Source organism: Hyperolius riggenbachi, chromosome 10 (genome assembly GCF_040937935.1).
Source record: "Hyperolius riggenbachi isolate aHypRig1 chromosome 10, aHypRig1.pri, whole genome shotgun sequence".
In the NCBI taxonomy this organism is placed as follows: domain Eukaryota; kingdom Metazoa; phylum Chordata; class Amphibia; order Anura; family Hyperoliidae; genus Hyperolius; species Hyperolius riggenbachi.
The window spans coordinates 291321849-291342604 of NC_090655.1; the positions used below are offsets into that span (position 1 = coordinate 291321849).

A 20756-nucleotide genomic window follows, 5' to 3' on the forward strand; every position below is an offset into this window, starting at 1 on the left:
AGAGAGGTCACAGGAGGAGGAGGGGGAGGAGTTTAGCGGTGGTAAAGCAGTTGGTGTCTATGAGGACACTGAATTCCCCAATGATGATAGAAGGTAGGTCAGTGGAGAGAACATGGAGAAGCTATGCAGAGAAGTGATGTATAAATGTGGAGGCCGGTCCAGGAGGGCGATAGATGACAGCGATCTGGAAGTGGGGAGGAGAGAAGACGCGACAGCATCAGCCTGAAAAGAAGAGAAAGCCACAGATGGTGACAAGCGGTGTATAGAAGCAGCAATCAGAGAGGGGAGCTCAGATCCCGCCCCCATGTTTACCATCCCATCTAGCAATGTGGCTGAATAGAAGTCCCCCGTATGAGAGGATTAGCATCAGATGTGCAACAGACACCAATTCACAGAAACAGAGACCGCCCACAAATTGTATTATGTGTGAAATCACAAACTGCACATCGCACATGAAAAGTGCAAACACAGAATCGCAAGCAAACACACAAACATGCAATAATTAGGTAGAAGAGGCATCCTAGAACACAAAAGAGTTTGTCAGCACCCCATGTAATAATGACTGCGTGTGCTGGGGTAGAGCATGTATACATAATACTAAAGAGAAAAGATACCCCTATACACAGCACCACTGCAGACCATATGTATCAATCAAAAAAATATATTTTTATTACAAGCTTTGCAAACACATATCAATGATACACAAAAATTTAAAAACATCTAAAAACAGCATAATATTGTATTTCCAGCCATATTCAACATAATGGGCCTGCTAGATATAATAATCTATTATGTTCAGTCTCAGTGGATGTATAACCTGTAACCACTGGAGGCTCAGAGAATGAGCCCCCTCGTGGATGAACCCGGGTTCAGTAAGAATTATAAAGTGCAAAAAATTGGAACCATGAAAGTGCATATAGTGCTACACAAACAAACAATCATTCAACATATGCAATAACTGTGCAACCTATCAGACTAAAAGTGCAGTTTAAATACTGTCAGAGTCACTAATGACCAAGTGGAAGCAGCCTATTAGGATCTGCAAAGAAGTGAATAAGTAGAAGATACTTAGCCGGGTATGAAAAGAAAGGCAGGCAGACTGGCTTGGAAAGACGGAAGTATCCCCTCAGGACATAGCCCACATGCTCCGCAGTCCTCACTCCGCTTTGAAAGGTGAGGTAGATAGCCGTGCTGTATAGCCGCCATTGCAGCTTTAAATAAGAAAGAGAAGGGTGAACCACTCCCTACATCATCTCCAGCTGCCGGAAATGATGTAAGCCAGGGAGTGGTTCACCCTTCTCTTTCTTATTTAAAGCTGCAATGGCGGCTATACAGCACGGCTATCTACCTCACCTTTCAAAGCGGAGTGAGGACTGCGGAGCATGTGGGCTATGTCCTGAGGGGATACTTCCGTCTTTCCAAGCCAGTCTGCCTGCCTTTCTTTTCATACCCGGCTAAGTATCTTCTACTTATTCACTTCTTTGCAGATCCTAATAGGCTGCTTCCACTTGGTCATTAGTGACTCTGACAGTATTTAAACTGCACTTTTAGTCTGATAGGTTGCACAGTTATTGCATATGTTGAATGATTGTTTGTTTGTGTAGCACTATATGCACTTTCATGGTTCCAATTTTTTGCACTTTATAATTCTTACTGAACCCGGGTTCATCCACGAGGGGGCTCATTCTCTGAGCCTCCAGTGGTTACAGGTTATACATCCACTGAGACTGAACATAATAGATTATTATATATAGCAGGCCCATTATGTTGAATATGGCTGGAAATACAATATTATGCTGTTTTTAGATGTTTTTAAATTTTTGTGTATCATTGATATGTGTTTGCAAAGCTTGTAATAAAAATATATTTTTTTGATTGATACATATGGTCTGCAGTGGTGCTGTGTATAGGGGTATCTTTTCTCTTTAGTACTATAGAAGAGGCATCCTGGTGTGTAATGAAAGCATTTAATAACAGTGTACAATCCACAAAGGATTGGAGGTAGCTTACCTCAGAGACGAAAAATCTTTGTGTAAACAAAAGATTTTATCAGTGATAGCAGACAACACGTTTCACGGGTCTGAGCCCGCTTCCTCAGGCCAATATCAGTGCCAAACTAAGCAAAAGGTTTAGCATAGGGAGCGTCACTCACAGGGATAGGTTTACACAAAGATTTTTCATCTCTGAGGTTAGCTACCTCAATCCTTTGTGGATTTTACACTGTTCTTAAAGGGAAGGTTCAGGGACGCTAAAAAAAAAAAAAAAAAAAATCCACATCCACTTACCTGGGGCTTCCTCCAGCCCGTGGCAGGCAGGAGGTGCCCTCGGTGCCGCTCCGCAGGCTGCCGGTTGTCTCCGGTGGCGCGCCCGACCTGGCCAGGCCGGCGGCGAGGTCAGGCTTCTTGTGCGCTCCAAAATGCGCCTCACGGCGGCGCGCTGACGTCATCGGACGTCCTCCGGGCTGTACTGTGCAGGCTCAGAACTACTGGGCCTGCGCAGTACAGCCCGGATGACGTCAGCGCGCCGCGGTGAGGCGCATTTTGGAGCGCACAAGAAGCCCAACCTCGCCGCCGGCCTGGCCAGGTCATGCACGCCACTGGAGACCACCGGGAGCCTGCGGAGCGGCACCGAGGGCACCTCCTGCCTGCCACGGGCTGGAGGAAGCCCCAGGTAAGTGGATGTGGATTTTTATTTCTTTTTTAGCGTCCCTGAACCTTCCCTTTAAATGCTTTTATTACACACCAGGGTGCCTTTTCTACCTAATTAGTGCATTCCATACCCTCATATGCCACCCGTTTGAGGGGTGGAGATAGAGTACCCGGGTTTCACCATTGTGGAGATCCGTTTCCCTTCTTTTTTCAAAGAGAGCGACCGCATCCAGGTCCCTGGCGACCACCCCGAGTGGAGTCGGGTTCATTGTCTCCACCTGTTTCCTGTGATCGGTTGCTCCTCTGCAACCCAACGTTGAGTAGTTTTTTTACTTTTACATTTACCATTTTACTTTGACGTACTGCACCATTGGGTTCCTTTTTTGTCTCCTGTGCCTTTTTCCAGAGGGTGCCCCGACACCCACACCCCAGTACAAAAACATGCAAGGCCACTGAAATACCACCCATGTCGCAACCGTGTCCTCTTACAGCTGGGAAATGCCAACAAACTGTGATCACTGTGAATAGTTACTCAACGTCCCCAGCACCACACACACCCACACATTCACATCATCGAATTTCCCGACAGATTGCCCATTTTCTGAGAATCCTGCCCATCTCCTCTGGCTTTAGAAGGAAACTGCATCTACTGAAAAGGCTGGAGACAGTTCTGCACGATTTCTAGAAACCTACTAAGATCTTCTCTCAGACACTATTAATAAGTCTGGCCCACTGACCCTTATTTATCGCCCATGTGAGATCTCTCATGTCTGGCAAGCTGCGGCCTCCGTTTGAAACATTTCCCACACTCAGCACATGAATAGGGCTTCTCTAAAGTGTGAGATCTCTCATGACTGACAAGATGCGATTTCTGTGAAAACCATTTCCCACACTCAGCACATGAATAGGGCTTATCTCCAGTGTGACATCTCTCATGTTTGATAAGGTTTGATTTCTGTGAAAAACATTTCCCACACTCGGCACATGCATAGGGCTTCTCGCCAGTGTGAGATCTCTCATGTGTGACAAGATTTGATTTCTGTGAAAAACATTTCCCACACTCAGCACATGAATAGGGCTTCTCTCCAGTGTGAGATTTTTTATGTGTGACAAGTATTCCTTTAGTTCCAAAACATTTCCCACACTCAGCACATGAATATGCCTTCTCACCAGCATGAGATCTCTCATGTCTGACAAGAGATGATTGCTGTGAAAACCATTTCCCACAATCAGCACATGAATAGGACTTCTCACCAGTGTGACATCTCTCATGTCTGACAAGATTTGATCTGTCTCCAAAACATTTCCCACATTCAGCACATGAAAAGGGCTTCTCACCAGTGTGAGACCTCTCATGACTGTCAAGCTGCGATTTCTTCACAAACCGTTTCCCACACTCAGCACATGGATAGGGCTTTTCACCAGTGTGAGATCTCACATGCATGACAAGATGTGATTTCCATACAAAACATTTCCCACACTCATCACATGAATAGGGCATTTCACCAGTGTGGGATCTCACATGTCTGACAAGGTCATTACTATATACAAAACATTTCCCACACTCAGCACATGAATAGGGCTTCTCACCAGTGTGAGATCTCTCATGAGTGACCAGCAGTGATTTCCGCACAAAACATTTCCCACACTTGGAGCAGCAATAAGACCCTCCAGCAGGGCGAGAGCTGTGCTGGGTATGAGGCCCCTCAGGGTTAGACAGGTGAGGGGAGTCTGGGGGAATATTTGGGGTCACCAGGATATCTGCAGGAGACCCGTGTCCAGTGACATCATCATCCGTTGTACAGTCTGTGGATACAGAGAGACGAGTCTCTGAGAGGTTCCTGATGCCGGGACTCCACGCTGCAAATAGAGAAATATCACTTGTTAGAGAATTCTGAGGGGAGGAGCAATTATCATTAGGGAGGGTCAGTGAGCTGCTGATAATTCAAAGTTGGTGTAAAATGTATGCAGGGCTGTGGAGTCAGAGCAATTTTGGGTGCCTGGAGTCGGAGTTGGGAAAAAATGCACCGACTCCTAATGAATTTGTTACTGTAATTAAAATAGAAAATATGATAAAATGTTCTATTTCTCAGATAATAGTCATTAAAAATAATGAGTATATATACAGTAATAGCTGTGCTTAGTCCACAAAAATGAAATAAACCAATCAAAATGAGTTACTTGTGCTGCTTCAATAAAGCAGTCACCGTATTTTTAAGGTCAGATATACATATCTGATAGTGACTGTATATAATGTGTACACAGGAATCTCTTATATATACTAAATAACATCTATGCTGTAAGAATAAAGCCTGATGTGTAGCTGTGTCACTAATAGAGATGGTCAACGAGATGGAAATAAGGCCTGGAGCCCACTATAAAACGTTATCGCTAATCGCAATCGCTAGCGTTTTGAATGAGCAGTTTGTAAGCGATTTCATGAGTGTTTTATAAAGTGTAATCAATTTGCCAGCGGTTATGTAGCGATTAGCGTTTTAAAGTCTGATTGGTCCTTTAATTTCTAATTTTGTTACAGTGTACGTTCACTCTAAAACGCTAGCAAAATCGCTCAGTGCAAGTTTTGTTGAGCGATTATGCCAGTGATTATATACTTTACATTGAAGTTCAAACACTAACAAAATGTTGCATGTCCTGCGTTTGCGATTCTGCTAATCGTGATCGCTTCTGTGGAATTTGCACCAGTGTTCTCCCCAGGGCTAATTAGGTGGGCGGGCCACCTGGCTGATTTGAAACCCCGCCCGCCTGTTATGTGCTTGCCTAGCTTCTAGAATCCAGTGCTGTAATCCTATTTAAACTGCACATAGGAGCGCTCCATTGCCTGCTTTAAATCAGCACCAGCTCTCGCATGCACAGTGGCGAAAGCTGAGGCTGTACCCTGCAGGAGCGCTCCTCTGCCTGTCACCCCGAGCTTTCTGGTGAGACGGGGATTGGCTGGGCGGGATGTAAGGGGCGGGACTCCTGCTCCGATTCTAATTTCTCCCTCCCGCCCTCCAAGGAGAAGTAGGATGTATGTTATGGCTCAGCCTCTCTCTTGTCAATGAAGAGAGAGAGGCAGCCAAGCAATCCTGGGCAATAGCAGCAGCTTCAGCGTAGATGAGAGCCTCGTAGGTCGAATCGGAGGGACACGGAGACCCTGGGGAGTGGGAAACCCCAGGGGTGGTTGAGGTTCCAGGAGTATATATTCATTGTAGGAAGCTGCGGACTTCCAGGTCTTCATTTAGGCCTTTTGGTGATAAACAGTCTAGCTTGAAGATCCAGTATACCTCTTGTTCGCAAAGTTTCTTGTATCTTAGACCTCTTGGTATAGTTGCAGGGATTTGCTCCAGGGCAAATATCCTCTGGTTTCCCACTCCCCAGGGTCTCCGTGTCCCTTCGATTCGACCCCCCCCCCCTCCTCCTCCTCCCTTTCCCATTGACCCCAGTTCTTCCCCCAACCACCCCCCCCCCCTTCCTTTTTGCCCCCTCCCCCGGTTAGGGACCTAATATGTAGAACTGCCCATGAACTCTGGAAGTATTGGACTCAAAAGAAGACCCCTTAGCCTGCAGTTGTTAATCTAATTTCTAACTGTATTTTCATATGCTTTTATGATGCAACTTCCTATTTCCGATCAAGTTTTGTGTTTTTGATGCATTTTTCATGTATTTTCTGAGCATTTTTTAAGCATTTTTAGGCATTTTTTAGCCATTTGTTGTGCATTTTTAGAGCATTTTTGTAAATTACAACCGTGTCTGCAGCCCACCACCATGCCTTAGGAGAATATAGCTCCACCCCCACTGGACAGGCACGCCCTTAAATTCGGCATTCATGCCGCTTATTGTTACGCTTACCTTGCATTAGTACACCCGTAAACTTGATTTCCCACTAGTGCCAGACACCGGTGCGACCTTAACGTCGCATCTGTAGCCTTACATCCATTGCATACCAACCAGATATGCACCCCGCCCACCGCACTATGAAATTCATTTCAGGGCAAATGAGGGCCACTGAACAGCCCATGGAGGCGGTCCGAAATACAGACCCCATGGTAAACATGTTGTGGTATAGCACCATAGGACATGACCTATGTCCGTGGAGCACACTTGTACCATTTACCCCACTTATAAACTACATTCATTTTCCAAGCCCACCTATACAAACAGCTCGTGGATTAATTGTAGCACCATTGTTCTTCATTTTTATTACCATTTTCAATCCCAGCAAAGGTAATATTTAAGCCCATGGGGCTTAGTTTAAACTAATAAAGTGTTTTTTTTAAATACACCCGCCACATAGGCGGAGTCCTACATTCCAATATCTCCAAGCACTCCCACTCTGGGAGGTATAAATAAGAGCCGTAAGGACCGTAGCGTCACCTGACGAAGGCGTGGTTTTTAAGCAGATAAATGCACCCTGTGTGTGTTTAGAGAGAAAAGCCTGAGTAATTGGATCTCTTCCTGTGTCACATGACTGCCATTTCAGAAAGGGCAGATAAGCTCATTTGAAAGCACAGGATGTTAACCCTATGTCTGCTTCCAAAAAAGCAGGAAGTAGAAACTGCTGATTTATTTTAGGATTTGTATCAGCTGTGACAAAGCAATGCTTTTATTTAAAGGTTGCTCTATGCTGTTGTGTGTCTTTTAGAGCAGAGAGGAAGTTCTGAGTTCAGGTCCGCTTAAAAAGGGACCTGGGCACCTTAATCTGAAACAATGCTAGTGCTCGGTACACACAATGCAATTTCCTGACAGATTTACTGTCAGATCGATTATTCCCAACATGTCTGATCTGATTTCTACACAATTTCCTATAGAAGTGAACAGAAAATTGGAAATCAGACATGTTGGAAATTGTCAATCTGACAGTAAATCTGTCAGAGAATTGCATTGTGTGTACTTAGCAGGTACATCGGCTTGCCTCCTCACCCTTTTATTCTGTAAGCAGAGTTGCACTGGACCTTCATTCCCCCCTCGCATGCCACCCGGCTACTTTTTCATGCCACCCGGCTGGAAAACATTTCTGGGGAGAACACTGTTGCACCATCCATTTACATTAGCAGAGCGTTTAGGGAAATTGCTAGCGATTCATCACGCTCCCTAAACGCTCAAAAAAATCCCTCTACTGGGTTCCAGCCCTAATTCTGTGTTGATGTTGATTGATGCAAATATATGCACTCTATTTGCTCATGAAAATCTGTTTGATATGTTGTTAAAATTTGATGACTACAAATTAAAGGGTACCTGAGACGGATGAAAAGAAAAATTGAATACATACCTGGGGCTTCCTCCAGCCCCTTCAGGCTAATCAGTCCCTCGCTGTCCTCCTCCGCCACCTGGAACTTCTGCTAGGAGTTCCGGTAATTCAGCCAGTCAGCGCAGTCCGGCCGCATGCAGCTTCCACAGCCAGGAGCATTCTGCACTTGCGCAATAGTGCTGCGCAGGTGTAGTACGCCCCCGGCGGCGGAGTGTGTGCATGCGCACTACGCCAGACTGGCTCAAGTACCTGGACTCATAGCAGAAGATCCAGGTAGCGAAGGAGGATAGCGAGGGACTGATTAGCCTGAAGGGGGCTGGAGGAAGCCCCAGGTATGTATAAAACTTTAATTTCATCTGGTTTACTTTGTTACACAGTAGTACTATACTCTACATATGCACTCCCCACAGAGCTGTAGGGAATCCACTGAGAATGTTGTGCACATTTAACACAGAGGTGTTGTCTATCACCCATAAACCTGGTTCAGATAGTACCTGAAGAATGTGTAATAGAGGAGGAATCCCCTCATTCTCCTGCAGAGTACCTGCACATCATACTTACATGCACCCGCAGTTACATTGCCTAGGGCCTGATAGATGCTCTTTGTTCCGGTTTGTACCTTTTACAAGTACTCTTACCAAGGACTAGTTTTAGTCTAAAGGGAATAAATATAACAGTCTAGTTATCCTTCTCACTTCAGTTGTCTTGTAAAATTCCTAAGCATTGGAAGTTAAGAGATGCATTTCATGTTACATACTTTCAATCAACAAGATAGTAATATGCAAATTAGAGGAGTCGGTGGAATCCTAAACTGATGAGTCGGAGTCAGTGGATTTTTGTACCGACTCCACAACCCTGAATTTATGCAGATTGGAAATGGACCAAGTGCAGTAGATGCATAACTTTTCATATAATTAGCATACAATTTGCACCATCTCAGAGTTATTTGCATGTCACTGACCCTCCCTACAGATAAAGCATTGGCCATACATGGAAAGCAGTTGTGATGATCGCTGCTGCAGCAGCTGTTGCTGGAAGTATTAGTGCTGCAGCTCAGGCAGTTCTGATCTATTTCCATGCAAGCTGCATAGCTTTGTCTGTCTTTCCCTGCTGTCAGCTTGTGACTGATTATCATTCACCTGTGTGGGAATCTGCATGTCTGCTCCCATTGGATGACCTCAGTATAAAGATCTGCTTCCTGCAGGGTTTCCTTGGGTTTGCATAGCTTCAGTTAAGCCTGTCTTGCTGTCGCTTTAGCCCCCGATCGTGTTTCTTGTTATAATGATACTTTGCTGGTTTTGCATCATATATTGGTTCATTGCCCATATATATGCATACCAGCACGTTTATTATTTTCCTTGTATTTGTGTTACGTTGATACATCAGTGTCGCTGATGTATACGTACACGAACTGTTTATATCCTGTGTGCAGTTAGTCAGCTTTCCAGCACGGTTTGGTAGGTTGCGCGTACCGTGACCACCCGTGCTGAGGTAGTTACCCTGCTCCTGGTTCTGTTTGTGGATTGCGTTCATCTCTGCGAAGAGATAGCGAATCCTTCTGAATCCTGTCCTGTTACCGTTTGTGGATTGCGTTCATCTCTGCGAAGAGATAACGAATCCTTCTGAATCCTGTTCTGTTACTGTTTGTGGATTGCGTTCATCTCTGCGAAGAGATAACGAATCCTTCTGAATCCTGTCCTGTTACCGTTTGTGGATTGCGTTCATCTCTGCGAAGAGATAGCGAATCCTTCTGAATCCTGTTTTGTTACTGTTTGTGGATTGCGTTCATCTCTGCGAAGAGATAACGAATCCTTCTGAATCCTGTTCTGTTACTGTTTGTGGATTGCGTTCATCTCTGCGAAGAGATAGTGAATCCTTCTGAGTCCTGTTCCCTGTATTACTCCATTCCTAGTCAGCGTTCCTGCTTATGTCATATATCGGTTCATTGCCGATATATACATATGTTAGTCAGACGTTACAAATAGTTTCATTGATAGCTGTAATTGTAATACGCTAGGAAATCATACTTGTTGTATATTTATCTGTGTTACGTTCATCTATCTTAATCCTGCTATTTTCTGACTGTCCTGTCCTGTCTTTGTGAGGCACGCCATCGCCGCATCGCATTGGCTGCCTCATTCCAGTCTGTCTGGTTTTGGACGCTTGCTGTCGCTAAGTAGCCGCTAGCTAGCAAGCGTTCATTCTGTCTACCTGTCCTGATCTCCTCAGTCCTGGTTTATGCGCTCAGCGCTACTTTGCGCTGAGACGTTATAACGAAAGCATTGTTTGTGGCTGTCAGATCTGCACCGGCTCTGTGCGCCACAATCTCCTATTGGAGTCAGTCCTCCCCTCCACTATACTAGGGATAGCCTGTTTCCTGGTGCTAGTGTGTGTACCTCCTCCACGCCAGCTCATGCGTTGCATGCTGACTGTGGAGAATACACCACCAAGCCTTACATTATGCAAACCCCCTTACCAATCCCTATTGTGGGGGGGGATTTCCAGAAATTATGACACTGTTTGTCAGGGGTCCTGCTCCTTTAAAAAATTTGAAAAGCTTGGTCCTGAAGTTACAGACAAATTTATATCAGAATTGGTTAAAGTTCTGGCCAATCCCGACTTTCGGGCTTCTGCAATTTCTACCTGGTCTGATTGGATCGTTTGTGCTCTTTTTAAGGGCAAACTTTTTGATTGGGCAATCGATGTCTTAGATCACACTCAGTTTAGACAAAGTCCTTTGCAATTTATAGCTTTTGTAATTCACAATTGGTTGCGCATAGATCCATTGCCTTTTCCTCTTAATGAACTCCTGGCAGCAGGCCAATCAGCTGCTCCTTCAATTGCTTGCAAGAATGAGCAGCAAGCAGAAAGTGTTACTGATAATTTTCCTGCAGCTTTGAATAAATCATCAAAAACCGCAAGGTCAAAGGCAAAACGCAAACGTTCTAAAAAACGTGTCCAATCTGCAGAGTCGTTATCCTTAGCGACTGAGACCTATAATGAGATTCTGCCATTAACAGATAATGAAATGCAATTGTCTTTCAGGGGAGTTAAATGGACTTATGAACTACTAATGAACTTTCATCACTGGCTAGGGAAAATAAAGATTTTTGTTTAAAAGAATTATCTGAGTATGATTATGAGGAGATATTACAGAGTATTGAACAGATCAATTTATTTGTGAAGCAAGGAAAGTTTGCATACACTACAGTTAAACACTTGCTACAGGTATTAGAGATTCTTAAGAATAAGGAATCTGCCAATCACCTGCTAATTAACCCAATATATGTCCCTGCCACAATCATATCTGCAAACTGTGATCTGCCTGTTAAGTATGCTTGGAATCCTCCATTTGAGAAAGGAGAGATGGAAGCTCTGGTCAATGAATGGAAGAATGATTCAAGTTCATTTTGTCAATTTTACAGTGCAAAGAGTGAATTAGTATTGAATGCATGCATTAAGTCTGCCTATAACCTAATAAAAACTGGTGTGTGTGGGTATGACTTTGTGGCTCCATTGATCGATGTGTGGAAAATGATTTTGGATGATTTTTATGCGATTCAATCAGTTGATACCAGGGAAGACACACTGTCAATCGGAGACTGTCCCACTTCTCCAGTTACTGAGTCCCTGCCATGTCTTGTGAATGTTCCTGTAACTCCACCCTGTACCATGGATAACTCAGTGTTACTTCCCAGTAAAACAGAAGCCACTGATACTTTCTTAACTTTGCCCTGCACAAATTTCTCAGCAGAGAATCCAGAGGTCCTGCTGACTTCTGAGTCCAGCCTAGCCAGTACTCATGAGTCTTTGTTCAGTGAAACAGACACCAGAAAAATCTTGCCTGTCTCTGCAAACACTTCTGCAGAAATTACCCGTGTTAATAAAGTTCAACTCCTGTCTGATCCAGCAGATGCCAATAGATGCACTACATCAGTTTCCGAGTCCCAGCAATCCTGTCCAGAAATCTCAGAACCCCAGCATCTGAATTTTCCAATTTTACAATTGAATGGTGATTCAGATGCGCAAACATTGTGTCTTGATCTTCCTGTTTCTACACCTCGCTCTAGTTTCGTGAATAGCTCAGAGCATCTGCTCTGTGAACCTGAAATCGCAGAATTATTACCTTGTTCAGAAAATGTTCCAATAAATTTGCCCTGTACCATGAATTGTGCAGTAGATCTCTCCAATGAAACTCAGGTCACAGAATCATTATGCTGTCCAGCAGGTGCTTCCATGGTTTTGCCCTGCAATATGGACTGTTCAGTGATCCTGTCCAGTGAAGCTGTGGTCGCAGAGTCTTATGCTTCACCCAGTACTTTGGATATTTCAAACCCTCTAGCAGAAGGGTCTGAGGCACTGCTCACCTCAGTTGGTGTTGCAGTAATATTCACTTGTCTAGCAGCTGTTTTGGAATTTCAGTCTGCTCTAATAAAACTTGGTGAATTTCTGCCCAGCAAAGCAGAAGCCATTGAAATATTGTCCTCGTCAGCAATTGTGTTAGATACCTTGCCCTGTACACAGTCTGATTTAACCAATGTTGAGTCCCTCTCCAGTGTTGTAACAGCCGAGGAACTCCAGCCCTGTCCTCTGAATGTTTCAGAAGTCTTGCCCTGTAACATGGATAATTCTGATTCTCTGGTCAAAATAATAGAAATCTCAGAATTTCAGTCCGGTCTGATGAGTGTTCCTGAAACCCAGCCCTGTATCCTGAAAGATTCTGGTTCTCTGGCCGCTGTGGCAGAGGTTCCAGAGTCCCCTTCCTGTCCAGGGAATTCCTCAGTTTTGCCTAGTCCAGTGGGGGCTGCTGCAATACTGACTTGTTCTGCAGCGCCTCATGAGCTCCAATCCAGTGTATTAAATGAGTCTCTGTACAGTCCAGAGGTAGTTGTGGAGTCCCTATCTGGTTCAGTGCATACATCAGAAGATTTGTCCTGTCTTGTTAGTGCCCCTGAATCTGATTTGTTACTGACTTTGCTGGAATCAGCGACATCTAAGTCTGATCCAGCATTCTCGTGTAAAAGTCCAGTAGTTGCGAAGTTTAGTCATGATGATTTTTTTTTGGCCAGTCCTGGTTTTGGTCCTGTCTTGGCTGACCCTGAGGCTCACAGTTCCTTGACATGCCCAGAGGTTTCTCTTGTGCCGGTGTGCCCAGATGTTCTTTGTGTGCCAGAATGCCCAAGTGTGTCTAAGGTGTTAGCGTGCTCTGATGCTTCCTTAGTGGGAACACGTTCTGATGTTGCCAGTCTGCCTGCATGCCCAGAGATGGTTCTGGTCCCTGAAAGCCCTGATATTGATGTTTGTCCTTGTGGCCCTGACTCGGGAATTGCCCTAGGTTCCATAGGGGTTCTTGATAGTTCTCCATGTGAGCCTAAGGGGCATTCTGACCTATGGGGATCTCTTTGGAGCTTCAAGGTGTTCTGGGAGGTCTCTGAGAAAACTTGTCCTGGTGCCTTGGACTGGTTCAACAGTGGGTTTTGTGTTGGTAAAGACAGTACCGGTGGGCATTGCAAAGGCTTTGGCGTTTCTGAACGGTTCCTGGAAGGCGGTGGGTATCGCTATGGGAATTTCGGAGGGCTTTCTTCTGGAAATCATGGTTCTGATGGGTGTCACATTGGAGCTTGTAGTACTGATGGGCATGGTTCTGTAGGTTCTGGTTCTGATGGGTCCAGTCTTGTGGGGACTGATTCTGGAATTCGGTCTTGCCGGGCTGTCCCGGTCATCATGAATTATCAGTCGGACTGTTTTGTTGGGAATTTCAGTTTTGAAAAGCGTCTGGAATCCGCTTTTAAGGGCGGGGGTACTGTGATGATCGCTGCTGCAGCAGCTGTTGCTGGAAGTAGTAGTGCTGCAGCTCAGGCAGTTCTGATCTATTTCCATGCAAACTGCATAGCTTTGTCTGTCTTTCCCTGCTGTCAGCTTGTGACTGATTATCATTCACCTGTGTGGGAATCTGCATGTCTGCTCCCATTGGATGACCTCAGTATAAAGATCTGCTTCCTGCAGGGTTTCCTTGGGTTTTCATAGCTTCAGCCTAAGCCTGTCTTGCTGTCGCTTTAGCCCCCGATCGTGTTTCTTGTTATAAAGATACTTTGCTGGTCTTTGCATCATATATTGGTTCATTGCCCATATATATGCATACCAGCACGTTTATTATTTTCCTTGTATTTGTGTTACGTCGATACATCAGTGTCGCTGATGTATACGTACACTAACTGTTTATATCCTGTGTGCAGTTAGTCAGCTTTCCAGCACGGTTTGGTAGGTTGCGCGTACCGTGACCACCCGTGCTGAGGTAGTTGCCCTGCTCCTGGTTCTGTTTGTGGATTGCGTTCATCTCTGCGAAGAGATAACGAATCCTTCTGAATCCTGTTCTGTTACCGTTTGTGGATTGCGTTCATCTCTGCGAAGAGATAACGAATCCTTCTGAATCCTGTTCTGTTACTGTTTGTGGATTGCGTTCATCTCTGCGAAGAGATAACGAATCCTTCTGAATCCTGTTCTGTTACCGTTTATGGATTGCGTTCATCTCTGCGAAGAGATAGTGAATCCTTCTGAGTCCTGTTCCCTGTATTACTCCATTCCTAGTCAGCGTTCCTGCTTATGTCATATATCGGTTCATTGCCGATATATACATATGTTAGTCAGACGTTACAAATAGTTTCATTGATAGCTGTAATTGTAATACGCTAGGAATACATACTTATTGTATATTTATCTGTGTTACGTTCATCTATCTTGATCCTGCTATTTTCTGGCTATCCTGTCCTGTCTTTGTGAGGCACGCCATCGCCGCAGCGCATTGGCTGCCTCATTCCAGTCTGTCTGGTTTTGGACGCTTGCTGTCGCTAAGTAGCCGCTTGCTAGCAAGCGTTCATTCTGTCTACCTGTCCTGATCTCCTCAGTTCTGGTTTGTGCGCTCAGTGCTACTTTGCGCTGAGACGTTATAACGAAAGCATTGTTTGTGGCTGTCAGATCTGCACCGGCTCTGTGCGCCACAATCTCCTATTGGAGTCAGTCCTCCCCTCCACTATACTAGGGATAGCCTGTTTCCTGGTGCTAGTGTGTGTACCTCCTCCACGCCAGCTCATGCGTTGCATGCTGACTGTGGAGAATACACCACCAAGCCTCACAGCAGTACATTGTAGAGCTTGATGAGACAATGGCAGCAATGTGTTACTCCTGTGACAACAGACCTCTATGTACTTATAGCAAGACATCTGTGTTATGTTTGTAGAGCAATGTGGTGTCACTTACACATTCTTATTACCATTGTATCCTCGTGTCACTCATATGCCCCTTGTAATGTCCCTTTATCTCTCTCTTGTCCTCAATTGTGCAAATAAAGATATTGTGACGTTACACAACACTAAATTATAGGAGCTGCGAGGTGGAGGAATTATCTATTTATGTCAAGGCTGTGGAGTCAGTCCAAAAATCCACCAACTCCGACTCCTCAGTTTAGGATTCCACCGACACAGACTCCTCTAATTTGCATATTACAATCTTGTTGATTGAAACTATGCAACATGAAATTCGTCTCTTAACTGCCAATGCTTAGGAATTTTAAAAGACAACTGAAGTGAGAAGGATATGGAGACTGCCATATTTATTACCTTTAGTCATAGACTAAAACTAGTCCTTGGTAAGAGTACTTGTAAAAGGTACAAACCGGAACAAAGAACATCTATCAGGCCCTAGGCAATGTAAGTGTGGGTACATGTAAGAATGATGTGCAGGTACTCTGCAGGGGAATGAGGAGATTCTTCCTCTATTACACATTCTTCATGCACAATCTGAACCAGGTTTATGGGTGATAGACAACACCTCTGTGTTCAATGTGCACAGCATTCTCAGTGTATTCCCTGCAGCTCTGTGGAGAGTGCATATGTAGAGTATAGTACTACTGTGTAACAAAGTAAACCTGAGACAGATGAAATTAAAGTTTTATACATACCTGGGGCTTCCTCCAGCCCCCATCAGGCTAATCAGTCCCTCGCTGTCCTCCTTCGCCACCTGGATCTTCTGCTATGAGTCCAGGTACTTGAGCCAGTCTGGCGTAGTGTTCATGCACACACTCTGCAGCCGGGAGCGTACTACACCTGTGCAGCACTATTGCGCAGGTGCAGAATGTTCCTGGCTGTGGGAGCGGCATGCGGCCAGACTGCTCTGACTGGCTGAATTACCTGGACTCATAGCAGAAGATCCAGGTGGTGGAGGAGGACAGCGAGGGACTGATTAGCCTGAAGGGGGCTGGAAGAAGCTTTTATTTTCATCCTTCTCAGGTACCATTTAATTCGTAGTCACCAAACCAAATTTTAACAACATATCAAATTATTTGATTTCATGAGCAAAGGGAGTGCATACATTTGCATAAATCAGAATCTACGCAGAATTATTTCCATCTCATTGACCATCTCTATTAGTGACACAGCTACACATCAGGCTTTATTCTTACAGCATGGATGTTATTTAGTATATATAAGAGATTCCTGTGTACACATGATATATACAGTCACAATCAGATGTGTATATCCACGACTCCGACTCCACAGCCCTGATTTATGTCATGGAGATCCCCAAACCACTAATACTTTTGTAGCTGGATATACATACATACATACAAACATACATACAGTGGCTTGCAAAAGTATTCGGCCCCCTTGAAGTTTTCCACATTTTGTCATATTACTGCCACAAACATGAATCAATTTTATTGGAATTCCACATGAAAGACCAATACAAAGTGGTGTACACGTGAGAAGTGGAACGAAAATCATACACGATTCCAAACAATTTTTAAAATTAAATAACTGCAAAGTGGGTAATTATTCAGCCCCTTTTGGTCTGAGAGCATTCCGTTGCCCATAGACATTGCCTGATGAGTGCTAATGACTAAGTAGAGTGCACCTGTGTGTAATCTAATGTCAGTACAAATACAGCTGCTCTGTGAGGGCCTCAGAGGTTTTCTAAGAGAATATTGGGAGAAACAACCCCCATGAAGTCCAAAGAACACACAATACAGGTCAGGGATTAAGTTATTGAGAAATTTAAAGCAGGCTTAGGCTACAAAAAAAGTTTCCAAAGCCTTGAACATCTTACGGAGCACTGTTCAAGTGATCATTCAGAAATGGAAGGAGTATGGCACAACTGTAAACATACCAAGACAAGGCCGTCCACCTAAACTCACAGGCCGAACAAGGAGAGCGCTGATCAGAAATGCAGTCAAGGGGCCCATGGTGACTCTGGACGAACTGCTGAGATCTACAGCTCAGGAGGGGGAATCTGTCCATAGGACAACTATTAGTCGTGCACTGTACAAAGTTTGCCTTTATGGAAGAGTGGCAAGAAGAAAGCCATTGTTAACAGAAAGCATAAGAAGTCCCGTTTGCAGTTTGCCACAAGCCATGTAGGGGCCACAGCAAACATGTGGAAGAAGGTGCTCTGGTCAGATGAGACCAAAATGGAACGTTTTGGCCAAAATGCAAAACGCTATGTGTGACGGAAAATGAACACTGCACATCTTTCTGAACACACCATCCCCACTGTCAAATATGGTGGTGGCAGTATCATGTTCTGGGGGTGCATCTCTTCAGCAGGGACAGGGAAGCTGGTCAGAGTTGATGGGAAGATGGATGGAGCCAAATACAGGGCAATCTTGGAAGAAAACATCTTGGAGACTGCAAAAGACTTGAGACTGGGCCGGAGGTTCACCTTCCAGCAAGACAAAGACCCTAAACATAAATCTGGGGCAACAATGGAATGGTTTAAAACAAAACATATTCATGTGTTAGAATGGCCCAGTCAAAGCCCAGGTCTAAATCTAATCGAGAATCTGTGGCAAGATCTGAAAACGGCTGTTCACAAACGCTGTCCATCTAATCTGACTGAGCTGGAGCTGTTTTGCAAAGAAGAATGGGCAAGGATTTCAGTCTCTAGATGTGTAAAGCTGGTAGAGATATACCCTAAAAGACTGGCAGCTGTAATTGCAGCAAAAGGTGGTTCTACAAAGTATTGACTCAGGGGGCCGAATAATTACGCACACCCCACTTTGCAGTTATTTATTTGTAAAAAATGTTTGGAATCATGTATGATTTTCGTTCCACTTCTCACGTGTACACCACTTTGTAGTGGTCTTTCACGTGGAATTCCAATAAAATTTATTCATGTTTGTGGCAGTAATGTGACAAAATGTGGAAAATTTCAAGGTGGCCGAATACTTTTGCAAGCCACTGTAGATACGCCTATACATGCAGTGGTGTGAAAAACTATTTGCCCCCTTCCTGATTTCTTATTCTTTTGCATGTTTGTCACACTTAAATGTTTCTGCTCATCAAAAACCATTAACTATTAGTCAAAGATAACATAATTGAACACAAAATGCAGTTTTAAATGATGGTTTTTATTATTTAGTGAGAAAAAAAAACTCCAAATCTACATGGCCCTGTGTGAAAAAGTGATTGCCCCCCTTGTTCAAAAATAACTTAACTGTGGTTTATCACACCTGAGTTCAATTTCTGTAGTCACCCCCCGGCCTGATTACTGCCACACCTGTTTCAATCAAGAAATCACTTACATAGGAGCTATCTGACACAGAGAAGTAGACCAAAAGCACCTCAAAAGCTAGACATCATGCCAAGATCCAAAGAAATTCAGGAACAAATTAGAACAAAAGTACTGTAATTGAGATCTATCAGTCTGGTAAAGGTTATAAAGCCATTTCTAAAGCTTTGGGACTCCAGTGAACCACAGTGAGAGCCATTATCCACAAATGGCAAAAACATGGAACAGTGATGAACCTTCCCAGGAGTGGCCGGCCAACCAAAATTACCCCAGGAGCGCAGAGAAATCTCATCCGAGAGGCCACAAAAGACCCCAGGACAACATCTAAAGAACTGCAGGCCTCACTTGCCTCAATTAAGGTCAGTGTTCACGACTCCACTATAAGAAAGAGACTGGGCAAAAACTATCTGCATGGCAGATATCCAAGGCGCAAACCACTTTAAGCAAAAAGAACATTAAGGCTCGTCTCAATTTTGCTAAAAAAAAAACATCTCAATGATTGCCAAGACTTTTGGGAAAATACCTTGTGGACCGACGAGACAAAAGTTGAACTTTTTGGAAGGTGCGTGTCCCGTTACATATCTGGCGTAGAAGTAACACAGTATTTCAGCAAAAGAACATCATACCAACAGTAAAATATGGTGGTGGTAGTGTGATGGTCTGGGGTTGTTTTGCTGCTTCAGGACCTGGAAGGCTTGCTGTGATAGATGGAACCATGAATTCTACTGTCTACCAAAAAATATTGAAGGAGAATGTCCGGCCATCTGTTCGTCAACTCAAGCTGAAGCAATCTTGGGTGCTGCAGCAGGACAATGACCCAAAACACACCAGCAAATCCACCTCTGAATGGCTGAAGAAAAACAAAATGAAGACTTTGGAGTGGCCTAGTCAAAGTCCTGACCTGAATACTATTGAGATGTTGTGGCATGACCTTAAAGCGGATCCGAGATGAAAAACTAACTATAGCAAGTAACTTGTCTATATAGCTTATCTAAAGTTTAGATAGTTTACACAGCAAATCTAGCTGCAAACAGCTTCAATTTTGTATGATTATTTTTTTATGTGATACAATGAGAGCGGCCATGTTGTCTTGTCATCATTACACACAGGCTAAACTGATCTGCATCTCCACGCCTCAGCCTGTGCAAACTCCACGCCCCTCTCCGCCCCCTTGCCTCTGAAACCTCTGCATGGTCAGTGTCAAATGATTGAAAGCAATGGGCCCCTTTGCGCACATAATATGCAATAAAGTCAGACCTCATTTCAGAGCGGCTGACCCCCCTAAATGACTGACAGCAGTGGGGCCCCTAAACGCAACTGTCCCACATAATATGCAATAAAATGATAAAGGGAAAGACAGGGTGCACAGGGTAGGGAGAGAGAAAGTTAGGGAGACCAGGATGGAGAATAACAGTGGAAAAGAGAGATCAAGATAGAGAAGAAGGAATAAGAAAAAAGAGGCAAATAGAACAGAAGTGGGAAAGAGAGGGAAACTATGATGAAGGAGAAATGAATAAAGGACATTGCAGCAGCTATCCAGCAACTAAGAGGTTACATTTGCTCTGCATAGATGACTGGCTGCTTCCCCCCTTCTTCTGCAGGGACATGATTTGTTGTCTGGGGGCTGGAGAGGTCATGAACTCCGTGAAGTATCTGGAGTCTGCCGTAGCCAGCCTGCATCTAGTTCTTTTGCAGGCGATTACTGCTGTCAAAGTCCTGCTTGATGGATGAAAAGCCCGGCCATATCTAACTCTGCCGATCAGCGCAGAGACCACAAGTAACGAGTGAGGCAAGTGAGCAGTGCCCTGTCACAGCGCTGTATACTTTACACACAGAAAGCACGCAGGAAGCTCCTGTGTGTGAAGTATACAGAGCTGTGACAGGGAACTGCTGCTCGCTTCGCTCATTACAGAGTCACCACGTTGAAGATCAGCATATTGCCGGGCTGGCTGGTGACGCCTCCTCCTCCTGCAGAAGCCTCCTCCTCTCCTGGCTGAGTTCCCATGAGGTATTGCAGCATGGGACTGAACGCCGCAGCATTCAGAGATGCTGGGGGAGGGGATACAATCGGTTTAGTGACAATTGGGTATTAAATAAATGTAATAAAATCTTTTGGGGGGATAAATGCCCTATAAAGTATATGTCAGGAGAAGAATTATAAAAGCAGCTATATTTGGTCTCGGATCCACTTTAAAAAGGCGGTTCATGCTAGAAAACCCTCAAATAAAGCTGAATTACAACAATTCTGCAAAGATGAGTGGGCCAAAATTCCTCCAGAGTGCTGTAAAAGACTTGTT

General features: G+C 44.4%; 1 protein-coding gene across 1 annotated transcript in view; it reads right to left on the reverse strand.

Moving 5' to 3' along the window:
• Positions 1 to 3387: 3387 nt before the first annotated feature.
• LOC137537296 (gastrula zinc finger protein XlCGF57.1-like) overlaps positions 3388 to 20756 on the reverse strand; it is a 31837-nt gene continuing 14468 nt past the window's right edge. The window contains exons 5-6 of the mRNA XM_068259373.1: positions 3676 to 4379; positions 3388 to 3579 (exon numbers count right to left, since the gene is read on the reverse strand). Coding sequence (XP_068115474.1) covers positions 3388 to 3579; positions 3676 to 4379 — 896 coding nt within the window. The remainder of the gene's footprint in view (positions 3580 to 3675; positions 4380 to 20756) is intronic.